Consider the following 19840-nt stretch of genomic DNA (forward strand, 5'->3'; position numbering starts at 1 on the left):
TTAAGTTCCTTATGTTGACTAGACCAATTAAATCTATGTTGTGTGTGTAGTACTCTTTGGTCATTTAATTCAAAATATGTATTTAATTTGATGATCACTATCTACGACGCGAGAAAGATGGTGCTGTTAATCGGTTTGGTAAATCCTTTTCCCAACCATGCTGACAAATGTTCTCAACTAAACCAGTACTTACACAAACAAATCAAGGATAGATTACCTATGATGGGCTCCTTCATGTGTGTATAACAATTCAACTGCTTCTGTGAAGCTAGTTGCATAAACCGTACTCAGAGGGCTTTATCCTTGCGTGTTTGTGAATATATTTAATTGTTAGGTGATTAGATAATTGACAAGGAATTTTATGACTGACATTAAAACGACCATAACATTTTGTCCCTTATCCCTCAACAATATATTTAGTGGGTATGATCATCAATATTAGAAATATAATGTTAACAAAATAGCTGCTCAATAAGTTAAAGTACACACTTTTTTCGTCAAAATATATTTATATAAAGATGTACTACGCTGAGAAATAAATTATCCCTCTTTGTAACCACGTTAGAAACTGAATGTGAACTATCAAATACGCAAACACTAGGGCTCATTGTTATTAAAACAGTAATCATTGTATAAATTATTAACTTTTATCTTTAAACAGCAATGGCAGCCAATTGTATCATTTTTAAAAGTATTGGTATTACTGGAAGACAGTTTAGGGGAGTAAAAAGTGTAGGGAGCTATGAAAAGCTGTTCAATAATGAGAGGATGAATATAAATAATAAACGTACATCATAGTTGTCTTAATTTTATTCGAACTTTATAGCTAAATTTTACGTTTGTTTGACACTCTCCAGCGTAATGTTCCTGCAGTCTTGAGTGAAATGATGCTCGAGTACTTAAATGATAGTATCTTAAGTTGTGAAATTTGGTCACGCGTATCCTGGTCCCACAATTAACACCACTCCCGTTAACATTGCAGGTATTCCTTGGTGATGAGTGTCAAATGGCATGAAGCCTAAATGCAAGGTTGTCAATTGATTATTTACAGAGACCTATAATTTGAGCATTCTGTATGCTATGTTGAGTCATTTAGACTTGTGTCCACATTCCGACTTAATCGACATAATTCATTTAGCACTGAAAGGAACTAGACAAACATGACACCAATCAGTGATCGATCAACTGTAACTTCGTTTAATTGTTTGTACAGTTTAATCATTTTAAACTGTTTATGTATTTTGAACGCCAAAGTATAACAGTTGTCTTCTTGTATGGTTAGTCACAGTTATTTTCAATTTCTTAAGTCATTTGTTTTTGGTTATTTTGCACATTCTCAGTAAGATGGATTTATATGACATGTAATTATATATAGCTTACCTGGTAAGAAGACTAAACATAAGAGATTTAAAACATTTTATCTTGGCAACTTGGAAGAATTCATATGATCAGTATTCCGTTGTTTTTATTACCATAAAAATGTATTACTAAAAGTTCCAATCATTAACTGTCTCTGGTATCACAGTTAGACAGCAAGTTAAAATGATAACTGATATATACTTTTTTTCTTTCTCTTCCCTTCTCTTCTATACTTAAGGAGCAAACATATGCTGTTTTAGGATTACGTGAAGGGGAAGAAGCTGTTGGTTGGCAAGAAGCATGGGAGCAAGCACAATCTGAACTGCTTAACTTATATTCATCATCTCCACGTAAACACTTGATATCAAAAAATGATAAATCGACTGCAAATACTCAGTCAACTTCGAATATTCCAGGATCTATTGTTGATACTTCTACTTCTACTACTAATGCTACAAGTAGTAGTAATACTAATGGCAAAACAAACACTCATGTTAAAATAGTTCATCATTTCAATCAATTACCATATAGAGAAAGCAGTGAACCAATTGAAAGTTTATCACATCATAAATTAGTCACATCTGATTATTCAATGACTAAACGACGTGCAGTATCTAGTGGTTTATTAGATACTAATCAAACAAATAGCGGATTGTTGTCATCATTGACCACTACATCTTCATCAACAACTTATCCACTAACCAATGAATTAACTCAAACATTAACACCCCAAGGAGGGAGTAATGGCAGTATTGATTTGGATAGTACATTTGTAAACTGCTCTGAAATAATTACTACCAGTTCAATCCCAGTATCTGAACGACATTCAAATGATACAACTCAATCACAATTGATTATTGTAAAAAATCCTACCATGAAAGATAATTCTGAAAGTCATCTGAGTACTGACATGAATCCACCATCTACAAATAGTACAACTATAACAGTACGAACAATAAAAGGTTCTAATCATTCAAAAACTGGAGAAATATTGAAATCCAGTGATGATCGAATAATAAATGGAACTGAAACAAAAACACGTACTACTAACAACGGTACTACTGATAATAATTTCAACGTTATAAAAACAAATTATAATGGTAATAACATATCGAAATCTGAACAAGTTTCAGAAGATGAAGCATTTCATGAAGACAATGATTATATTTATGGTGATCGATATGATTCAGTTGGTGAATCCTCAGTAGATGATTATCATTTTACACGTCATGCTATACTAGAATATCATCGAGCAACTACTTTGAAGCGTTTAACTCGTCGTACTGCAGGTGGAATTGTCATCGGTAGTAATATTGGTGTTGAGAGTAATTGTCAAAATCACCATCAGTTGATGCCTGATTACTCATCATTGGATACTGATTTAAGTCCTGGATATCGAGATCTGACAATTGAGTATGAATCAGATAGTGTAAATAGCCTCACTGGTACTGGTGGTGGTCTTGGCAGTACCATGTTACATAGTACAGTTAGAATTGATGATTTCGATATCAACGCCCCTTTACAAGATGAAGTAAGTTAGATTGTGTTTGATTTTCTCTAATTCTTCATTCCACCGAGAAAATGTGTGTTATAGAGTTAAGGTTTCATGGGTAAATTTACGAAATAACAAGGTGAATACAGTTAAAATTTGTCCAGATTAGTAGTTGACTATGTATATTAAAAGAAAATTCTTATGAAACCTTGGAGTTTCATCTTGCATTTGTTACGAACAACATGATCAGGTCACCGAAGCCATTTGTTTGTTTACATTATCAAAGGAAATCTGGCTCATTTCACCATCATTGTTTATTATTTGTTCATGGTTTGAAATATGTTTTACTACATTTGTCTATCATGAATTTATATAAGTTGAGATCATGAGTCAATTGAAGCTAGACTACCAATGAAAAACCTGGGAGCACTGGACTGTCGTTTCATCCTATTGTGAGACTCTTCAGCAATACGCATTCACGATCTCGCCTTGAGAGATTCTTATCCAGGACATATCAGTTTCGCACGCGAGCATTTAACCACTATAACCACTGAGCCAGCATCCAACGGTGTCTAACAATGTCTAACTTCAGCCAATCCAGTGGTTCTAGAGGTTAAGCGCTCGTGCGAGAGACTAATAGGTCCTGGGTTCGAATCTCGCGAGGCAGGATCGTGAATGCACACTACTGAGGAGTCCAATAATAAGACGAAACGGCCGTCCGGTGCTTCCAGGTTTTCTATGGTAGTCTAACTTCAATTGAATCATGATTTCAACTATATAATTACTAAAATCTCCACAAAAGCCCCTTCTGATATATATATATATATATATATATATATATATATATATATATATATATATAATTGTTAACTTAATCTATGTTATATCGAAGTGAAGACATAAGTGCGGGGAATTTCTGGCACCTATTAATTGACTATTATTCTATGTATATTATTATTGTATTGTGGTGGAGGAACCAGATATATATGCGCCATACAAATGTCATTTGATTTGTATGGGGGCTGGGATACTGCCCAGGTGCCCAAACTGAAGCAGGAGGTTTTTTTAGGTGGCTACACCTGGAGCCTTTGACCTAAAGGTCTGATCCACAAGACAGTGGAGCATCATGAGGAGACGCAGTCCAATGGCAGCCGATGACCAACGATTGATTCATACTCTATTTGTTCCCTCAGGATGTGTGGGTTACTTATATCCACAAAAGTACTATATGGTGATGATCAGGCATAGAATGTATTTCAGAAAAAGATTAAAAAGGAAAGAACAGCAACGGAACGCAATTGGTATGAAAATGCATGAACAATGAAATCAGAGACAATAGACTGATATTTGCAGTGAATTTAAACTTCACCCCATTACACAAGCAAGTGGCTATCAGGACTCAGTAGCTAAGTGGAAAACGCGATGGCGTTTGAGGCGAACGGTACTGGGTTCGAGTCCAAGGGTGAACATCAAGATGCAGGTATATCCAGCTGACGAGTTCCAAATAGGACGAAACGCGCATCCTGGATTCCATTGCTAGCCACTATCCATCTTTGCTTACTATGCAGTAAACAGTTAATGTCCTGATTAGACAGTTACAGACTTTATTTTACTAATTTTTCAGAAGTATTCAGAGTATTGCGGTCATTCAATAATATAAAAGCATATCCGTGTTTTCTGTGAGCAAACAATTCTTGGAAGTAAAGTTTCTTCACATACTTTCCATCTTTTGTTTTTCGTTAGGGAGTTGAAGTGAAAACAGATCGAACTAGAAAGCTGTTAAAAGTCATTGTTAAACATTTTCACTAGTAAATATACCAATATAACAGTTAAAACTCTCCCGTCTCTCTTTACTTATTATTTTAAAAAGATTGAGCAATTCAAATTTAGCTATTAATATGTCATTCAATTATTTTCACTGTTTCTTTAAAAAAAATTGTATTCTATGGTTGGTTGAATTTTGACATTAACACCGTTGAATGCCGGCTCAGCGGTCTATCGGTCAAGTGCTTGGCGCGAGACTGGTAGGTCCTGAGTTCGAATCTCACGAGGCGGGATCTTGGATGCATACCACTGAGGAGTCCCACAATAGGACGAAACGGCCGTCCAGTGCTTCCAGGTTTTCCACGGCGGTATGGCTTCAATTGACTCATGATTTCAACTCTATATAAAAAAAATTGTATTCACTAATATTTTTCTTAATTTTTCTTTTCTTTGCATATTACATAACAGGTTCTTAGACCAACAACACATTTAGCTGCATTTGATTTATGGAAATTTTATTTAACTGAAGATTTAGCTTGTGGTTCAATTTATGATTTAGATCATTTCTCACCTAGTTATCGTAAAAATACTAATCGTCCATATGAACCAGTTTTACGACAAGGATTTAACAATAGTCATATTGTTAGTTATGAATTATTATTATCAATTGTTATTCTATTAAATGTTTGCCATTTATTTATTATTTCTGTTATGTCCTTATGTCCTATTAATTATTTCACGTTATACATTCACCAATTAGGGATACCGACTTATACGACCAGTCTAATGACGCATAAACTTTTACGAGCAGCCTGGAGTTCTTGTTGATCCTCTGAAATAGTAGCTTCGTTCTTAACCCAGCTGGTCCAGTCCAGAACTCCAATATCGGCCTCCGTTATACGAATCATATATTTAAGAAATGCTAAATTTATATACAAACAAACCAGATCGTATCGTACTATGAACAGAAAACAACAATTATACAAGTTCAAGCCAAAAAGTGGCTGTGATTGTGAGAGACTATTACTGATAAATTGATAATATATTATGAGCAGTAAATTATATAATAATAGGTTAAGTGGAAGCTTATAATAAGAAGGAATATGAATACATATATCTAAACAATAACGGTCCATAACTAATTCCTGGTGGTTACCATTCATTTATTTTTCATCCGGATATAACAATTTCCTCCTACCATTTAATTAATATGAAATAAGGAATGAATTATTGAATAGGAATTCCAACTATTAAAGTTCCTATGTTGACTAGACCAATTAAATCTATGTTGTGTGTGTAGTACTCTTGGTTAAATAATTCAAAATATGTATTTAATTTGATGATCACTATCTACGACGCGAGAAAGATGGTGCTGTTAATCGGTTTGGTAAATCCTTTTCCCAACCATGCTGACAAATGTTCTCAACTAAACCAGTACTTACACAAACAAATCAAGGATAGATTACCTATGATGGGCTCCTTCATGTGTGTATAACAATTCAACTGCTTCTGTGAAGCTAGTTGCATAAACCGTACTCAGAGGGCTTTATCCTTGCGTGTTTGTGAATATATTTAATTGTTAGGTGATTAGATAATTGACAAGGAATTTTATGACTGACATTAAAACGACCATAACATTTTGTCCCTTATCCCTCAACAATATATTTAGTGGGTATGATCATCAATATTAGAAATATAATGTTAACAAAATAGCTGCTCAATAAGTTAAAGTACACACTTTTTTCGTCAAAATATATTTATATAAAGATGTACTACGCTGAGAAATAAATTATCCCTCTTTGTAACCACGTTAGAAACTGAATGTGAACTATCAAATACGCAAACACTAGGGCTCATTGTTATTAAAACAGTAATCATTGTATAAATTATTAACTTTTATCTTTAAACAGCAATGGCAGCCAATTGTATCATTTTTAAAAGTATTGGTATTACTGGAAGACAGTTTAGGGGAGTAAAAAGTGTAGGGAGCTATGAAAAGCTGTTCAATAATGAGAGGATGAATATAAATAATAAACGTACATCATAGTTGTCTTAATTTTATTCGAACTTTATAGCTAAATTTTACGTTTGTTTGACACTCTCCAGCGTAATGTTCCTGCAGTCTTGAGTGAAATGATGCTCGAGTACTTAAATGATAGTGTCTTAAGTTGTGAAATTTGGTCACGCGTATCCTGGTCCCACAATTAACACCACTCCCGTTAACATTGCAGGTATTCCTTGGTGATGAGTGTCAAATGGCATGAAGCCTAAATGCAAGGTTGTCAATTGATTATTTACAGAGACCTATAATTTGAGCATTCTGTATGCTATGTTGAGTCATTTAGACTTGTGTCCACATTCCGACTTAATCGACATAATTCATTTAGCACTGAAAGGAACTAGACAAACATGACGCCAATCAGTGATCGATCAACTGTAACTTCGTTTAATTGTTTGTACAGTTTAATCATTTTAAACTGTTTATGTATTTTGAACGCCAAAGTATAACAGTTGTCTTCTTGTATGGTTAGTCACAGTTATTTTCAATTTCTTAAGTCATTTGTTTTTGGTTATTTTGCACATTCTCAGTAAGATGGATTTATATGACATGTAATTATATATAGCTTACCTGGTAAGAAGACTAAACATAAGAGATTTAAAACATTTTATCTTGGCAACTTGGAAGAATTCATATGATCAGTATTCCGTTGTTTTTATTACCATAAAAATGTATTACTAAAAGTTCCAATCATTAACTGTCTCTGGTATCACAGTTAGACAGCAAGTTAAAATGATAACTGATATATACTTTTTTTCTTTCTCTTCCCTTCTCTTCTATACTTAAGGAGCAAACATATGCTGTTTTAGGATTACGTGAAGGGGAAGAAGCTGTTGGTTGGCAAGAAGCATGGGAGCAAGCACAATCTGAACTGCTTAACTTATATTCATCATCTCCACGTAAACACTTGATATCAAAAAATGATAAATCGACTGCAAATACTCAGTCAACTTCGAATATTCCAGGATCTATTGTTGATACTTCTACTTCTACTACTAATGCTACAAGTAGTAGTAATACTAATGGCAAAACAAACACTCATGTTAAAATAGTTCATCATTTCAATCAATTACCATATAGAGAAAGCAGTGAACCAATTGAAAGTTTATCACATCATAAATTAGTCACATCTGATTATTCAATGACTAAACGACGTGCAGTATCTAGTGGTTTATTAGATACTAATCAAACAAATAGCGGATTGTTGTCATCATTGACCACTACATCTTCATCAACAACTTATCCACTAACCAATGAATTAACTCAAACATTAACACCCCAAGGAGGGAGTAATGGCAGTATTGATTTGGATAGTACATTTGTAAACTGCTCTGAAATAATTACTACCAGTTCAATCCCAGTATCTGAACGACATTCAAATGATACAACTCAATCACAATTGATTATTGTAAAAAATCCTACCATGAAAGATAATTCTGAAAGTCATCTGAGTACTGACATGAATCCACCATCTACAAATAGTACAACTATAACAGTACGAACAATAAAAGGTTCTAATCATTCAAAAACTGAAGAAATATTGAAATCCAGTGATGATCGAATAATAAATGGAACTGAAACAAAAACACGTACTACTAACAACGGTACTACTGATAATAATTTCAACGTTATAAAAACAAATTATAATGGTAATAACATATCGAAATCTGAACAAGTTTCAGAAGATGAAGCATTTCATGAAGACAATGATTATATTTATGGTGATCGATATGATTCAGTTGGTGAATCCTCAGTAGATGATTATCATTTTACACGTCATGCTATACTAGAATATCATCGAGCAACTACTTTGAAGCGTTTAACTCGTCGTACTGCAGGTGGAATTGTCATCGGTAGTAATATTGGTGTTGAGAGTAATTGTCAAAATCACCATCAGTTGATGCCTGATTACTCATCATTGGATACTGATTTAAGTCCTGGATATCGAGATCTGACAATTGAGTATGAATCAGATAGTGTAAATAGCCTCACTGGTACTGGTGGTGGTCTTGGCAGTACCATGTTACATAGTACAGTTAGAATTGATGATTTCGATATCAACGCCCCTTTACAAGATGAAGTAAGTTAGATTGTGTTTGATTTTCTCTAATTCTTCATTCCACCGAGAAAATGTGTGTTATAGAGTTAAGGTTTCATGGGTAAATTTACGAAATAACAAGGTGAATACAGTTAAAATTTGTCCAGATTAGTAGTTGACTATGTATATTAAAAGAAAATTCTTATGAAACCTTGGAGTTTCATCTTGCATTTGTTACGAACAACATGATCAGGTCACCGAAGCCATTTGTTTGTTTACATTATCAAAGGAAATCTGGCTCATTTCACCATCATTGTTTATTATTTGTTCATGGTTTGAAATATGTTTTACTACATTTGTCTATCATGAATTTTATATAGTTGAGATCATGAGTCATTTGAAGCTAGACCACCATGGAAAACCTGGGAGCACTGGACTGCCGTTTCGTCCTATTATGGAACTCCTCAGCAGTGCGCATTCACGACTCTCTGATTGAATGTTTTTTTGTTTTAACTATGAAACTATGCGTAATGAGAGTATATTTCAAAAAGCGGTGATCTAGCTTCAATTGACTCATGATCTCACCTATATAAAATTACTAAAATCTCCACAAAACTCCCTTCTGATATGATGAATTTACTACATTTGATGAATTCAGTTCGTTCAATCTTATAGCAAGCTATGTGAAGTTTTCATTATTTCTAGTTAGATCACTAATTGTTAATCAAAAAACTGTTCTCAAAGTATATCTTCCTTAAAGAATCCGCGTTTCATTACAATATTTATTTCTTTTATTGTGTATTCATCTTGTGGTGGTCGATATTCGATATTATCCCTAAACTTCGTATACTGTTCGTCCTGATAACCGTTACTCGATAACGTCCTTACGGTGTATAAATCAGAAGGCGAAGACGAAGGGTTGATTTCGTTTATTATTGGACCACACACAGATATCTCAAATTACAGGCACGTTAAGCAAGCATGAAAGAGTAGTGTCGTAAAGCAGGCGAGTGAGCGTAAGGGTCGAATGAACGAGTACAGTATAGTGCAGTGAACGGGATTAAGATGTACATATATATACAAATGAAAAAGCATGAATCATAGAATCAATTAGGCGATTAATAGTAAGGCTAGCAGAATGATTACATGCGTAGGCAGTATACAATGCTCAAGCGTACATAATAAAGGTACAGCAGCATAGATAGGTTGTTATTGTATGAATGACTGTTCTTTAAATAATTTAACAAAAGGGCTTAGCCAAATTAGATATAAACAAACTCAATTGTATGTGAGCTACTATAATCTGTTTCTTTGATTAGTCTTTATTTACATTGTTGAATATTCTTTTTTTAGCTTCAACATCATCCGCATAGATTTACTTCATCTCCAATAACTAACAATACAAATGTACAATGTGAATTATGCCAGAAAATTTGTCAATCATCAGATGATATTGTTAAATGTATTGAATGTGATCTATTGTGTCATACAAAATGCTCATTATCTATAAATTCGAAATGTTTTAAATCATCTGTAACAAATAATTTGAATCAAATAAATAAAACAGGGAATTTACTGACAAGACATGGTTCTGCATATCTTCCAAATGAAGTAGACAATGGAAAATTAAAACAGTCTAATGATACGGAAAAATCTTCTTTAAATTTCGGTATAGCTGGTGCTGGTGGTAGTTTATTCAATTCTACTTTACCATGGCGAACTGAACGGGATCACACATTCCGATCTTCTTTAGTTTTGATGTAAGCAATTAGTATTGTGATGAATAGTGATTTTATGCCCTGATTAATCGTAACATTAACTATAACCAAGGATTAATTTATATAGAATATATAGTATGTAGTTATTAATGTAATCTGGGACACGCGTTTTGTCCTACTTCAGATTCGTCAGCCTGATACACCTACTTTACAAGTTTGTTGTTCACTTCGAGTTTCGAACGTAGTATCTGTCGCTTGAAACACCCAAACGGTTATCCATTTAGCTACCGAATTCAGATATCCATCAACTTGTGCAACAGTTGTGGACTTTTTGATTAGTTTTTATTGGTTTGGGTTATCCCACTTTTGTCATTTTGACTGAATTATGATAACAAGTTCGTTGTGACTTTTGACCCATCTAATTATCACGTGACTTATTCGCCAATCGGAATACGGCTTATAAAATCTTAACACTGTGCTAAACCAATGACATATCGAACGGTATGAGCAGCCTAGCGTCCTTATTGGTCCATTTTTCCTCCTAGCCCTGTCAGTTGAGTCCAGAACACTATACGAATCATTTATTTCAAGCATATCTGGTTTATATACAAACCAAACGGACCACATCACACCACTATATATATATATATATATATATATATATATATATATATATATATAACATATCAGATTGTGAAGCATCTGAGTTATTTGAATCCGAATTTCATAGCGAATTCCGATTTCCTCACGATTCTACATACACCTTACTATTGTTGAGTGCCAATTAACTTGAAGCCAAAATCCCAGGATTTCATGCCAGTTAACTCCAACCACCTAAAATATTCCCGGGTTTTTTTTTCTTGAGAAATTCATCATATTGTTACTTTACAATAACCTATTCACACCTATTTGTTATAACCTATTTTTAATTTTAGACATGACAAACGTGGAAAACGTAAACTAAGTGAAAGTTCTTCATCGTTAGCACATACTAACACATCTGATTGTCAATCACAAAGTGGTCAAAGTCTATCCGGTGGTGGTGGTGGTAGTACTACTATTGAACATCATTTGCCGGAACATTTAGCTTCAGCATCATATTATGGTTATTTATATAAATTAGGTCATCGTAAATTTTTACAACAATGGAAACAACGTTTATTCGCTTTGGATACAAATCGACATCAATTAAAATATTATGAAAGTTATGCTAATGCTTCACCTCGTGGTTGTATTGATTTACAAGATGTTAGAACAGTGAGAATTATTAAAAATTTTGCAATTCAACGAAAATCACCTTCATTTGTTGTATTTGAAGTAAGTTGTTGTATGTTTGATTAATATTGATTTTCGGTATTTGTTATAACTTGTGGCCGAGTGGATGCCCTGATAATGTTCAACGTGATAATACCGCCAATCAGAGAGCAGCGAATTATCGATCGGACCAAATGACACACGAAAACCGTACGAGCAGTCTAGAGTACTTGTCGGTCCTGCTTCTGCCTAGCCCAGCCAGTTAAGTCCAGAACAGCCTCTGCGTTATGAATCATTATATTTCAAACATACTGAGTTTATATACCAATCAAACTGACCACATCGTACCATAAAGTAAGAAACAACATTTGTACAAGATTCAGCCAAATGTGGTTGTGAATAGGGGAGATAGTAAATAATAGACAGGGCATAATTCAGGAATGGTAAATCACATAACAATAGTTTATAGTTCAAAATAAAGCTTATAATAAGAGGAACACGAATATGAATAGTTTAGTTATTTAGCGATTATACAATAAAAAATATATGCATAATATTGGTACATAAATGTATCCCGAAGCTATCATTCATTATCCTTATCGGGGCATAACAGTATTATAGTAGGTCCCATGTGTGCCTACGACTTCCAATTTTGTCAGTCAATGATATAGTATAGGGTTTTTTTGGAAATTGTTGAATGTAGCGATTGACATCAACGACCAACCGTAGTTAGATAACGATTGAAAATCACAAAACCCTGGTGGAGAGCTGTTTTGTCTTAGAATTGGACTCAGCAATGCGCATCCGTGACTACACTAGGGATCAAACCTAAAATATTCAGATCTCATTGTGAAGAGTTAACTTTCATACTACTGAGATGGTATCCAACTTTTTTGGGTTCAGGATATTACACAACTATCTTTTAATGCTATTGGGGGGTAACAACTGGTGAGCAGTTTGTGAAACTTAATAATCTCCACAATCTCCGTATATTAATAATAGTTGTATGCTTACTGGTGGATAGTTGTTATATCTTGAAGCCCACTGATCAAGATCACGTACCAAGTCATCAATCAGAGGCCTGATTATAATTTGGTCGGTTTTGCGTGTACTATTTACTCTGTTGCTTATTGTCTCCGACTTGGCTAATTACACGTCCAACTAGTACTGTTACTCTCAAGCCGAGAACTTAATTCTTACTAGTCCACTATTTGCAATCTTCTCTTTATGTCATACCTTTGAGTTCAAAAGAGTCACCAACCAACCTTTACTGTATTTATATTTGAGCTAGAGTGCTTTATATTTACACATACTAGACCTCGTCACACCACAAAATAGAAAGTAACGATCACAGATAAACAAGCCAATAGTGACTGTGAATGGGGGAAACTATGAGTAATCGGTTAGCAATAAATTAAGAACAGTAAATTATATAACCGCAGTTAGTAGGTTAACCGAAACCTTATGATAAATGGAATTTATTCATAAATAGTAATCTAGTTACTCAGTTATGATACAGCGGAAATACAAATAATAATAATTTGAAAAATAAGTTTCAACTTCTACGATATTCGTTTCGTTATAATAGAAGTAATTACTGAAGTTCTAGTGAGAAATCATGGTAAATAGATTTCAAGGATTTCGAGAGAATGGATACTCAATATTGAAAATTATTTAAGTTAGACATAAACTACTGAATCCCGACTGAATTTCCTAAAGGTTAGGGGCTTGATGCTAAACCTAAGTTTCATGTGTTTGATCACCGGTGTAGCAGTGAATTTGCATACTGCTGACGAGTCTCATATAAGGGTAGGACTGCCGTACTATTTTTCGTGATTTTCATCGGTCGTTTGTAATGTAGAACCATAATATCCAACAATCTCCATAACTTCATTCATGCTAACATGCTTTATCTTATCCATTAATCACTGGATTTTGTGATTCTCACTAAAATTTATAGTTTTTGTACATTAAGTATTTAATTCAGTTAAGTAGGTAGTAGTGTAGTGTTTCACTAGCCTCGCTTTTCTTCCTAATCTCTGTACGGAAGAAACTGCTTATTACGTCATTGTTGTCTTATATGCAACTAAATAACTGATTCATTTTCCTATATTTTAGTAGACCCTAAACTGAACAGACCAAATTTCTTACATAACTTGACAAGTTCCATCTTTTTACAGTTCAGCATTATGTATCAGAAGTTTACACTTGTCAGTTTTTATTTTATCGATATACTAGTGCGAAACTGTTTTCTATCCGGCGGAATAGATAACTAATATCTTGTCCTGTTTGAGAATCCTTGATATCTGCACATATCTGTGTCTCAGTGGCGATATTCAGATTGTGAATCGAATTGATTACCTTCCGTTAAACAGTTCAACGCGTTTTCAATCGAGCTACGAAGTTCAGACGGTGACCCTCTTATGATGTATGTGTGAATTTTAATGGTTACTATTTATATTCCCTCGAATAGAATGAAATATTCACTCTGAATTTCACCGCTAGCCACTCTATCAAACTTTAATTAGGACTTGTAATTAAATGACGATATCGAAACAGTTCCACTCATGATGTATATATTCCAGCAGTGATTGATCATTTTGTAGTCTTTAATCTCTTCAATGTTAAAATACAAATCCTCGTAAATATTTCCTAATCTGTTTAAAACTTATTTATTAATTTAAACACATAAATATTGGTACAAAAGGGCACCAGATATATATGCGCCGCACAAATCTCTTTGATTTGTGTAAGGGCCCCCAAATGCCCTGGTACGGCCGAGAGTGGAGAGAGTCCGCTCTCCCTCTCCAAGTGCTCTCACATGGCCACGCGAATATATAGCCTCTGCCAGGGAAATCTTACTCACTGCCTTCTCGTGGCGGGGGTGTTGTTCACAAAAGTGAGAGGACGAAAAGCGAATGTCCGGCGCTTTAACCGCGTTGGTGAACACAGAAAGTCCACCTAGGGGAGTTGGAAAACCCTGATTCCAAACCAATGGTGCATATGGGCTCCAGTATCCTGACGGAACGAATGGCGTATGAACCTCTTGTTGGTCACCGGCTACCATGGGACTGCATCTCCTCACGATGCTCCACTGCCTGGTGGGTTAGACCTTAGGTCAAAGGCTCTGGGTGTGGTCCCCTAAGAAAACCACCTGCTTCAGTTTGGGCTTCTGGGCAGTATCACAGCCCTCACACAAATCGAATGAGATTTGTGAGGCGCATATATACCTGATGCCCTTTTGTACCAATATTTATGTGTTTAAATAAATAAATAATAAAAAAGGACTATGATACTGCCCAGGTGCCCAAACTGAAACAGGTGTTTTTCTTAAAGACCTAAAGATCTAATCCACAAGTCAGTGGAGCATCGTGAGGGGATGCAGTCCCATGGTAGTCGGTGATCAACGATTGATTCATACGCCATTTGTTCCTTCAGGATACTGGAGTCCATGTGCACCATTGGTTTGTAATCAGGGTTTCCCAACTCCCCTAGGTGAACTTTCCATGTCCGCCAATCCGGTTGAAGCGCCGGACACTCGCTTTTCGTCCTCTCAATTTCGTAAACAACACCCCCGCCACGAGGGTGTCTTCTTTTTTCAAATGTTGTATGAACTTAGTTATTTTGTGTATACAATTAAATCGTCTGTAGTTTATTGTTGCTGACCAGTAATAATAATAATAATACATTCAATCTATACATTTTTTCCATAGCTTGAAACTAATAATCGAACATACAAACTCGGTGCTATCAATCAAGAGAGTGCTATGCAATGGATTGAACGTATACAAAAAACTATTCAATAGAAGAAAACTTTCCTAATTATGATTTACATTGTTGGTAATGCAAATTACTTCATATAAGCGAAATATGCTTATGAATGGATATATATAAGCGTATTATTACCATTAGCAATATTACTACTGTTATGGGATAAAAAGTTCTCTTATCTTAAGTATTTTTTTTTTTTGATTTTTATTTGTTTTGTCTTTTTTGACAAAACTGTACAGATCCTAATGACCATTATTCATATTCTACAATTTGACTTGAATCATTTCATCTTGTTCTGTGATCAAAACAAAAAAAAGTACATAATGAACAAGATTTGTATACTTATATTCAATCGTATTTATACACTGATATATTATGCACTGTTAATCATCTTCTACCCCCCCCCCAAACATGTCCAATTAATTAGGCTTATATTCTTGAATATTTTATAAAAGAGAAGTAAAAAACGATGCGCCTTTCTTGCTATTATCACTTCTCATTCGTCGTCTTCGTGTTCTTCTTCTTCTATACAAATCATTTGACTTTGTTCTCATGCATTTTGTTGTTACTGTTGTTGTTGTGGCTTATTTATCATTTAAATCTTTTATTCAATTCAAAGCAAAAAGAATGAAGATTTTCTCTTTCCCCTTATATAAATCTTTGTATAATATATACCGTCAAATAGTTATATATACATATATGTCACTACTATTCTACTAATGAGTAGTACAGTATCAATATTGTCATCATTATTATTCATAAAATTATGTAATTGTTTTTTATAAACCTTCATTGTTAATGTTTACCGTATTTTGTTGATGTGATATTTGTTATTAATGTTTATGAATTGTAAAATTGTTCTTTTAATAAAAAGAAAAAAAAACTTGATCAATTAATCACCATGACTAATTCACGCTTATTGTTAACAAAAAGAAATAGTTCCCCCCCTTCTTTTTCTGTTTGCACTGATAAAACTATTATATAATTATTGTTCAGATGCATCGAATTTCAGTTAATTTTTTTTTATTGTACAGTTTTTATTCAATATTTCATATAATAATGATTTATAAGCTAGCCAAATATACATGTGATGTTGGGTTTTTTGTTTCTTTCTTTCTTCTTTGCGTTACTACTATCATAAAAGTAGGTAGTAGTAGTAGTATGGTGTTCCACTAGTTTCGCTTTTCTTCTTAATCTCTTTACGGAAGAAACTGATTATTACGTCATTAAATAAAATACAATATAGAGAGACGGAATTCTCTTTTTTAAGATGTTATTTTACTTATTTATTTATTTGAACACAAATATTGGTACAAGGAAGCACCAGATATATATATACGCTACACGAATCTCATTTGTTTTGTATGGGGGCTGTGATACTGCCCAGGTGCCCAACCTGAAACAAGTGTTTTTCTTAGGGGGCCTCACCCAGAGCCTTTGATCTAAAGATCTGATCCACAAGGCAGTGGAGCATCGTAAGGAGATGCAGTCCCATGGTAGTCGGTGATCAACGATTGATTCGTACGCCATTTATTCCCTCAGGATACTGGAGACAGCCCATGTGCACCATTGGTTTGGAATCAGGGTTTTCAAACTCCCCTAGGTAAACTTGCCATGTCCACTATCGAAAACCTGAATCACTGATCGGCCGTTTTGTCCTGGTACTTTATTCACATCCACGATCCTGCACGCGAGACTCAAATCCAGAGATTCAGTACGGCGGTGAACACCTAACCTCTAGACCATGAAACCAACATCCGACGGTATCAAATATACAAACCACACCCCAAGTAATGTGGTAGGATGTTTAGTATTTGGATTAATCGGTTTTTAATCATTACTTGACATTACTATTCACGTTATTTAAACCTCATCTATAAGGCTCCAGACTAACATGGGTTAGTACTTTATCACGGATTACTCGGAGAATCACTAGAGCTTTCCTAGTCCAACGTAAAATGGATATCACTATATATCTGTCCAACTCAATTCAAACTAACTAGGTTTACAGCTCATCCAATACAGCCTACATATGCAGCATAGTGTGAACTCAGTGCTACTACTGTTTGAAAATAATTTATAATTGTCGTACGTGCTTTTCCGTAGCTGTTAACGCAGATTTACTATCATGGTCTGTTGTGAGTAATCGGAATCTCACCTCTTAAACAAATCCGCCAATCACCGAGTTTTTCTTCAAATTAGTAGTACGTATACACTCTAGGAAGTGAATAGAAAGATCATTATTAACTACTGAGTAATAACACATCTGACTTCGCCTTATTATCTTGTATGTTAGACCCTCAAGTGTTCATTCGACAACAACTGGGGATACGAGTATCACAGCTTTCACACAGATCGTGAAAATATGGAATCAAATATCTGATTAATCACTCTCATCCACATTCTTCTACTGCAATGTTATAAACAAGCTCATTCTGAATAATCTTGTTTCTGCCCTACTTTGCGCACACAAGCGGTTTGCTAGCTACAGTATGTCTTTCAACTACTAGATTAAAAGGACAGACACCAACCCATCTTCCGTTTCGGCAACTATTTAGCACCAATGACCTTCAGAAAAAATGTATGGCTCAAAGTCAACAATATAAATCTGTACATTATAAGTGAGAGACATGATTTTAATTTAAACCTCACTCAGAAACTTGTGTTTATTGCAAATATGGACCTGCTTATATAGTTCGATATCGCTGGTTACTTCCAAAAGCTCTCAGCCGATTTGATATGGTAATACAACCTTTCTAAAACGGCAAATGATGCTGAAACTCAAATAAAGATAACTTGTAGCACCAGTACTAATAGTACACTAAGAGTTGAGGAGTGGACACAACACAAATCGCGACCTACTTGTGACCTGGTGCACTTTCTTTACAACTCAAGCCTGGACTCAAACAGGTCTTGTCAAAACCAGCAACCGATGCCCCTCCCAAACAGGACTAATGGACATTTTGAAGCATATGTTAGAGTCCTGGTGTGACGAACGGCGAACGTAACCAGAATATTCGTGACCAAAGCATGAATTGATGTAAACATGCTGATTACACCTAGTATAACAGAAAAAGTTGAATTCAAGACTAGATTTAACCCTATTGAGGACAGATGAACATTAATTCCACTAACAACGCGCAAGGAAAATGAACATAAAATTGTTTCAGACTTAGCAAAACTTACATTTGATTAACAACGGATTTCTGGAAGCTTCTTATTTATTAGCAATGATCAGCTTATTCCGGGAGACTGTGGAGTACAACAATACGCGTGATCCCGTTAAACAGAAAACAGGTGAATATTTCACATGAGGATCAATGCACTGTAGATTGGAGGCACTAGCTACATTTAGGAATTACCAGGATCCATTTCAGCTTATCCAAGCCATTAGAAACAATGTTTGTAAGGTAAGTATCTGAAACACTGAGTGAGATATTCTGAAAAGCAGTTAATTAAGTTTACTGTCCCAACAACTTTATACGACACGCCTTGCACTCCGCATCTCAACTAACGAGGAGTGAATTTCAAATACTGAAAGACATTCGACCTGAAGCAACGATCATTTCAGGGATGGAACGTATTGGTTAAGAAACTCTGTGAATTCCCCATTCATGTATGGAAAACTGAGTGCTCTTGGACTTCAGTATAACGTTTCCACCATTCATATCTCCCAGAAACGCCAGAATCATTAAATTACAAGTTTTGGCTGTTGTCAAACTACACATATTAAGTGGAACGCATGGAAGGACAAGTTAAGCTTCGTTCAAGTCATGCATCTATCACATTTTCACCATTAGCTAAGAGCTTGGACATCGTGACATGTTTCGCAGATCAACAAACTTATATATCTCAGAATCAATAAGGCTTTTGTTAAACAAGAGTGAAGTTCATGGCTATCTTGAGTTACACTACTAGAATCTTAATAGTTGTTTAAAAAACATAAGCCAGAATGAAGAATTTAATGATCCACCTAAAGCGTTTGAAGACAACCAGGACTACTGTTTGAATATTCATATAAGGTTAGGGCGGTAGAAGAAATCTAGACATTTAAGTATCTGGATAGTTGTATTTTGGTTGGACTGAATCAGATGAAATCAATCCATGTATAGTGCAAACTAAAGTTTTCATCTTGCAACCGGCTTCGGAATGAACACATGTTTGTGACGAAGTTAGCAATAATTATAATAAAAGGGAGTAGAAATTCTACCGCAATACTATGCCGTTCATAGAGAGTGAAATAAATTTTTGAGAGGAATTAAGTCTATATTGATTGCATTCTTAGTCAGGCTAAATATAATAGTACTAGTATTTTTGTCTACATTCCACGCTTTTTCCTGTAAATCCACAAAATCGCTGTCTCCTACACGACATTTTTTATGCAG

The 19840-nt window shown here is 34.7% G+C and overlaps 1 protein-coding gene across 1 annotated transcript in view; it reads left to right on the forward strand.

Moving 5' to 3' along the window:
- Positions 1–15611, forward strand: part of Smp_158820 (myotubularin-related protein) — a gene marked incomplete at its 5' end in the record, with an annotated part of 96548 nt that extends 80937 nt beyond the window's left edge. Inside the window, 5 exons of the mRNA XM_018796499.1 lie at positions 5084–5257; positions 7462–8754; positions 10066–10472; positions 11366–11747; positions 15398–15611. Coding sequence (XP_018651634.1) covers positions 5084–5257; positions 7462–8754; positions 10066–10472; positions 11366–11747; positions 15398–15490 — 2349 coding nt within the window. The 3' untranslated portion in view covers positions 15491–15611. The remainder of the gene's footprint in view (positions 1–5083; positions 5258–7461; positions 8755–10065; positions 10473–11365; positions 11748–15397) is intronic.
- Positions 15612–19840: the final 4229 nt, after the last annotated feature.

The sequence above is a fragment of the Schistosoma mansoni genome, chromosome 4 (genome assembly GCF_000237925.1).
Source record: "Schistosoma mansoni strain Puerto Rico chromosome 4, complete genome".
NCBI classification, from domain to species: Eukaryota; Metazoa; Platyhelminthes; class Trematoda; order Strigeidida; family Schistosomatidae; genus Schistosoma; species Schistosoma mansoni.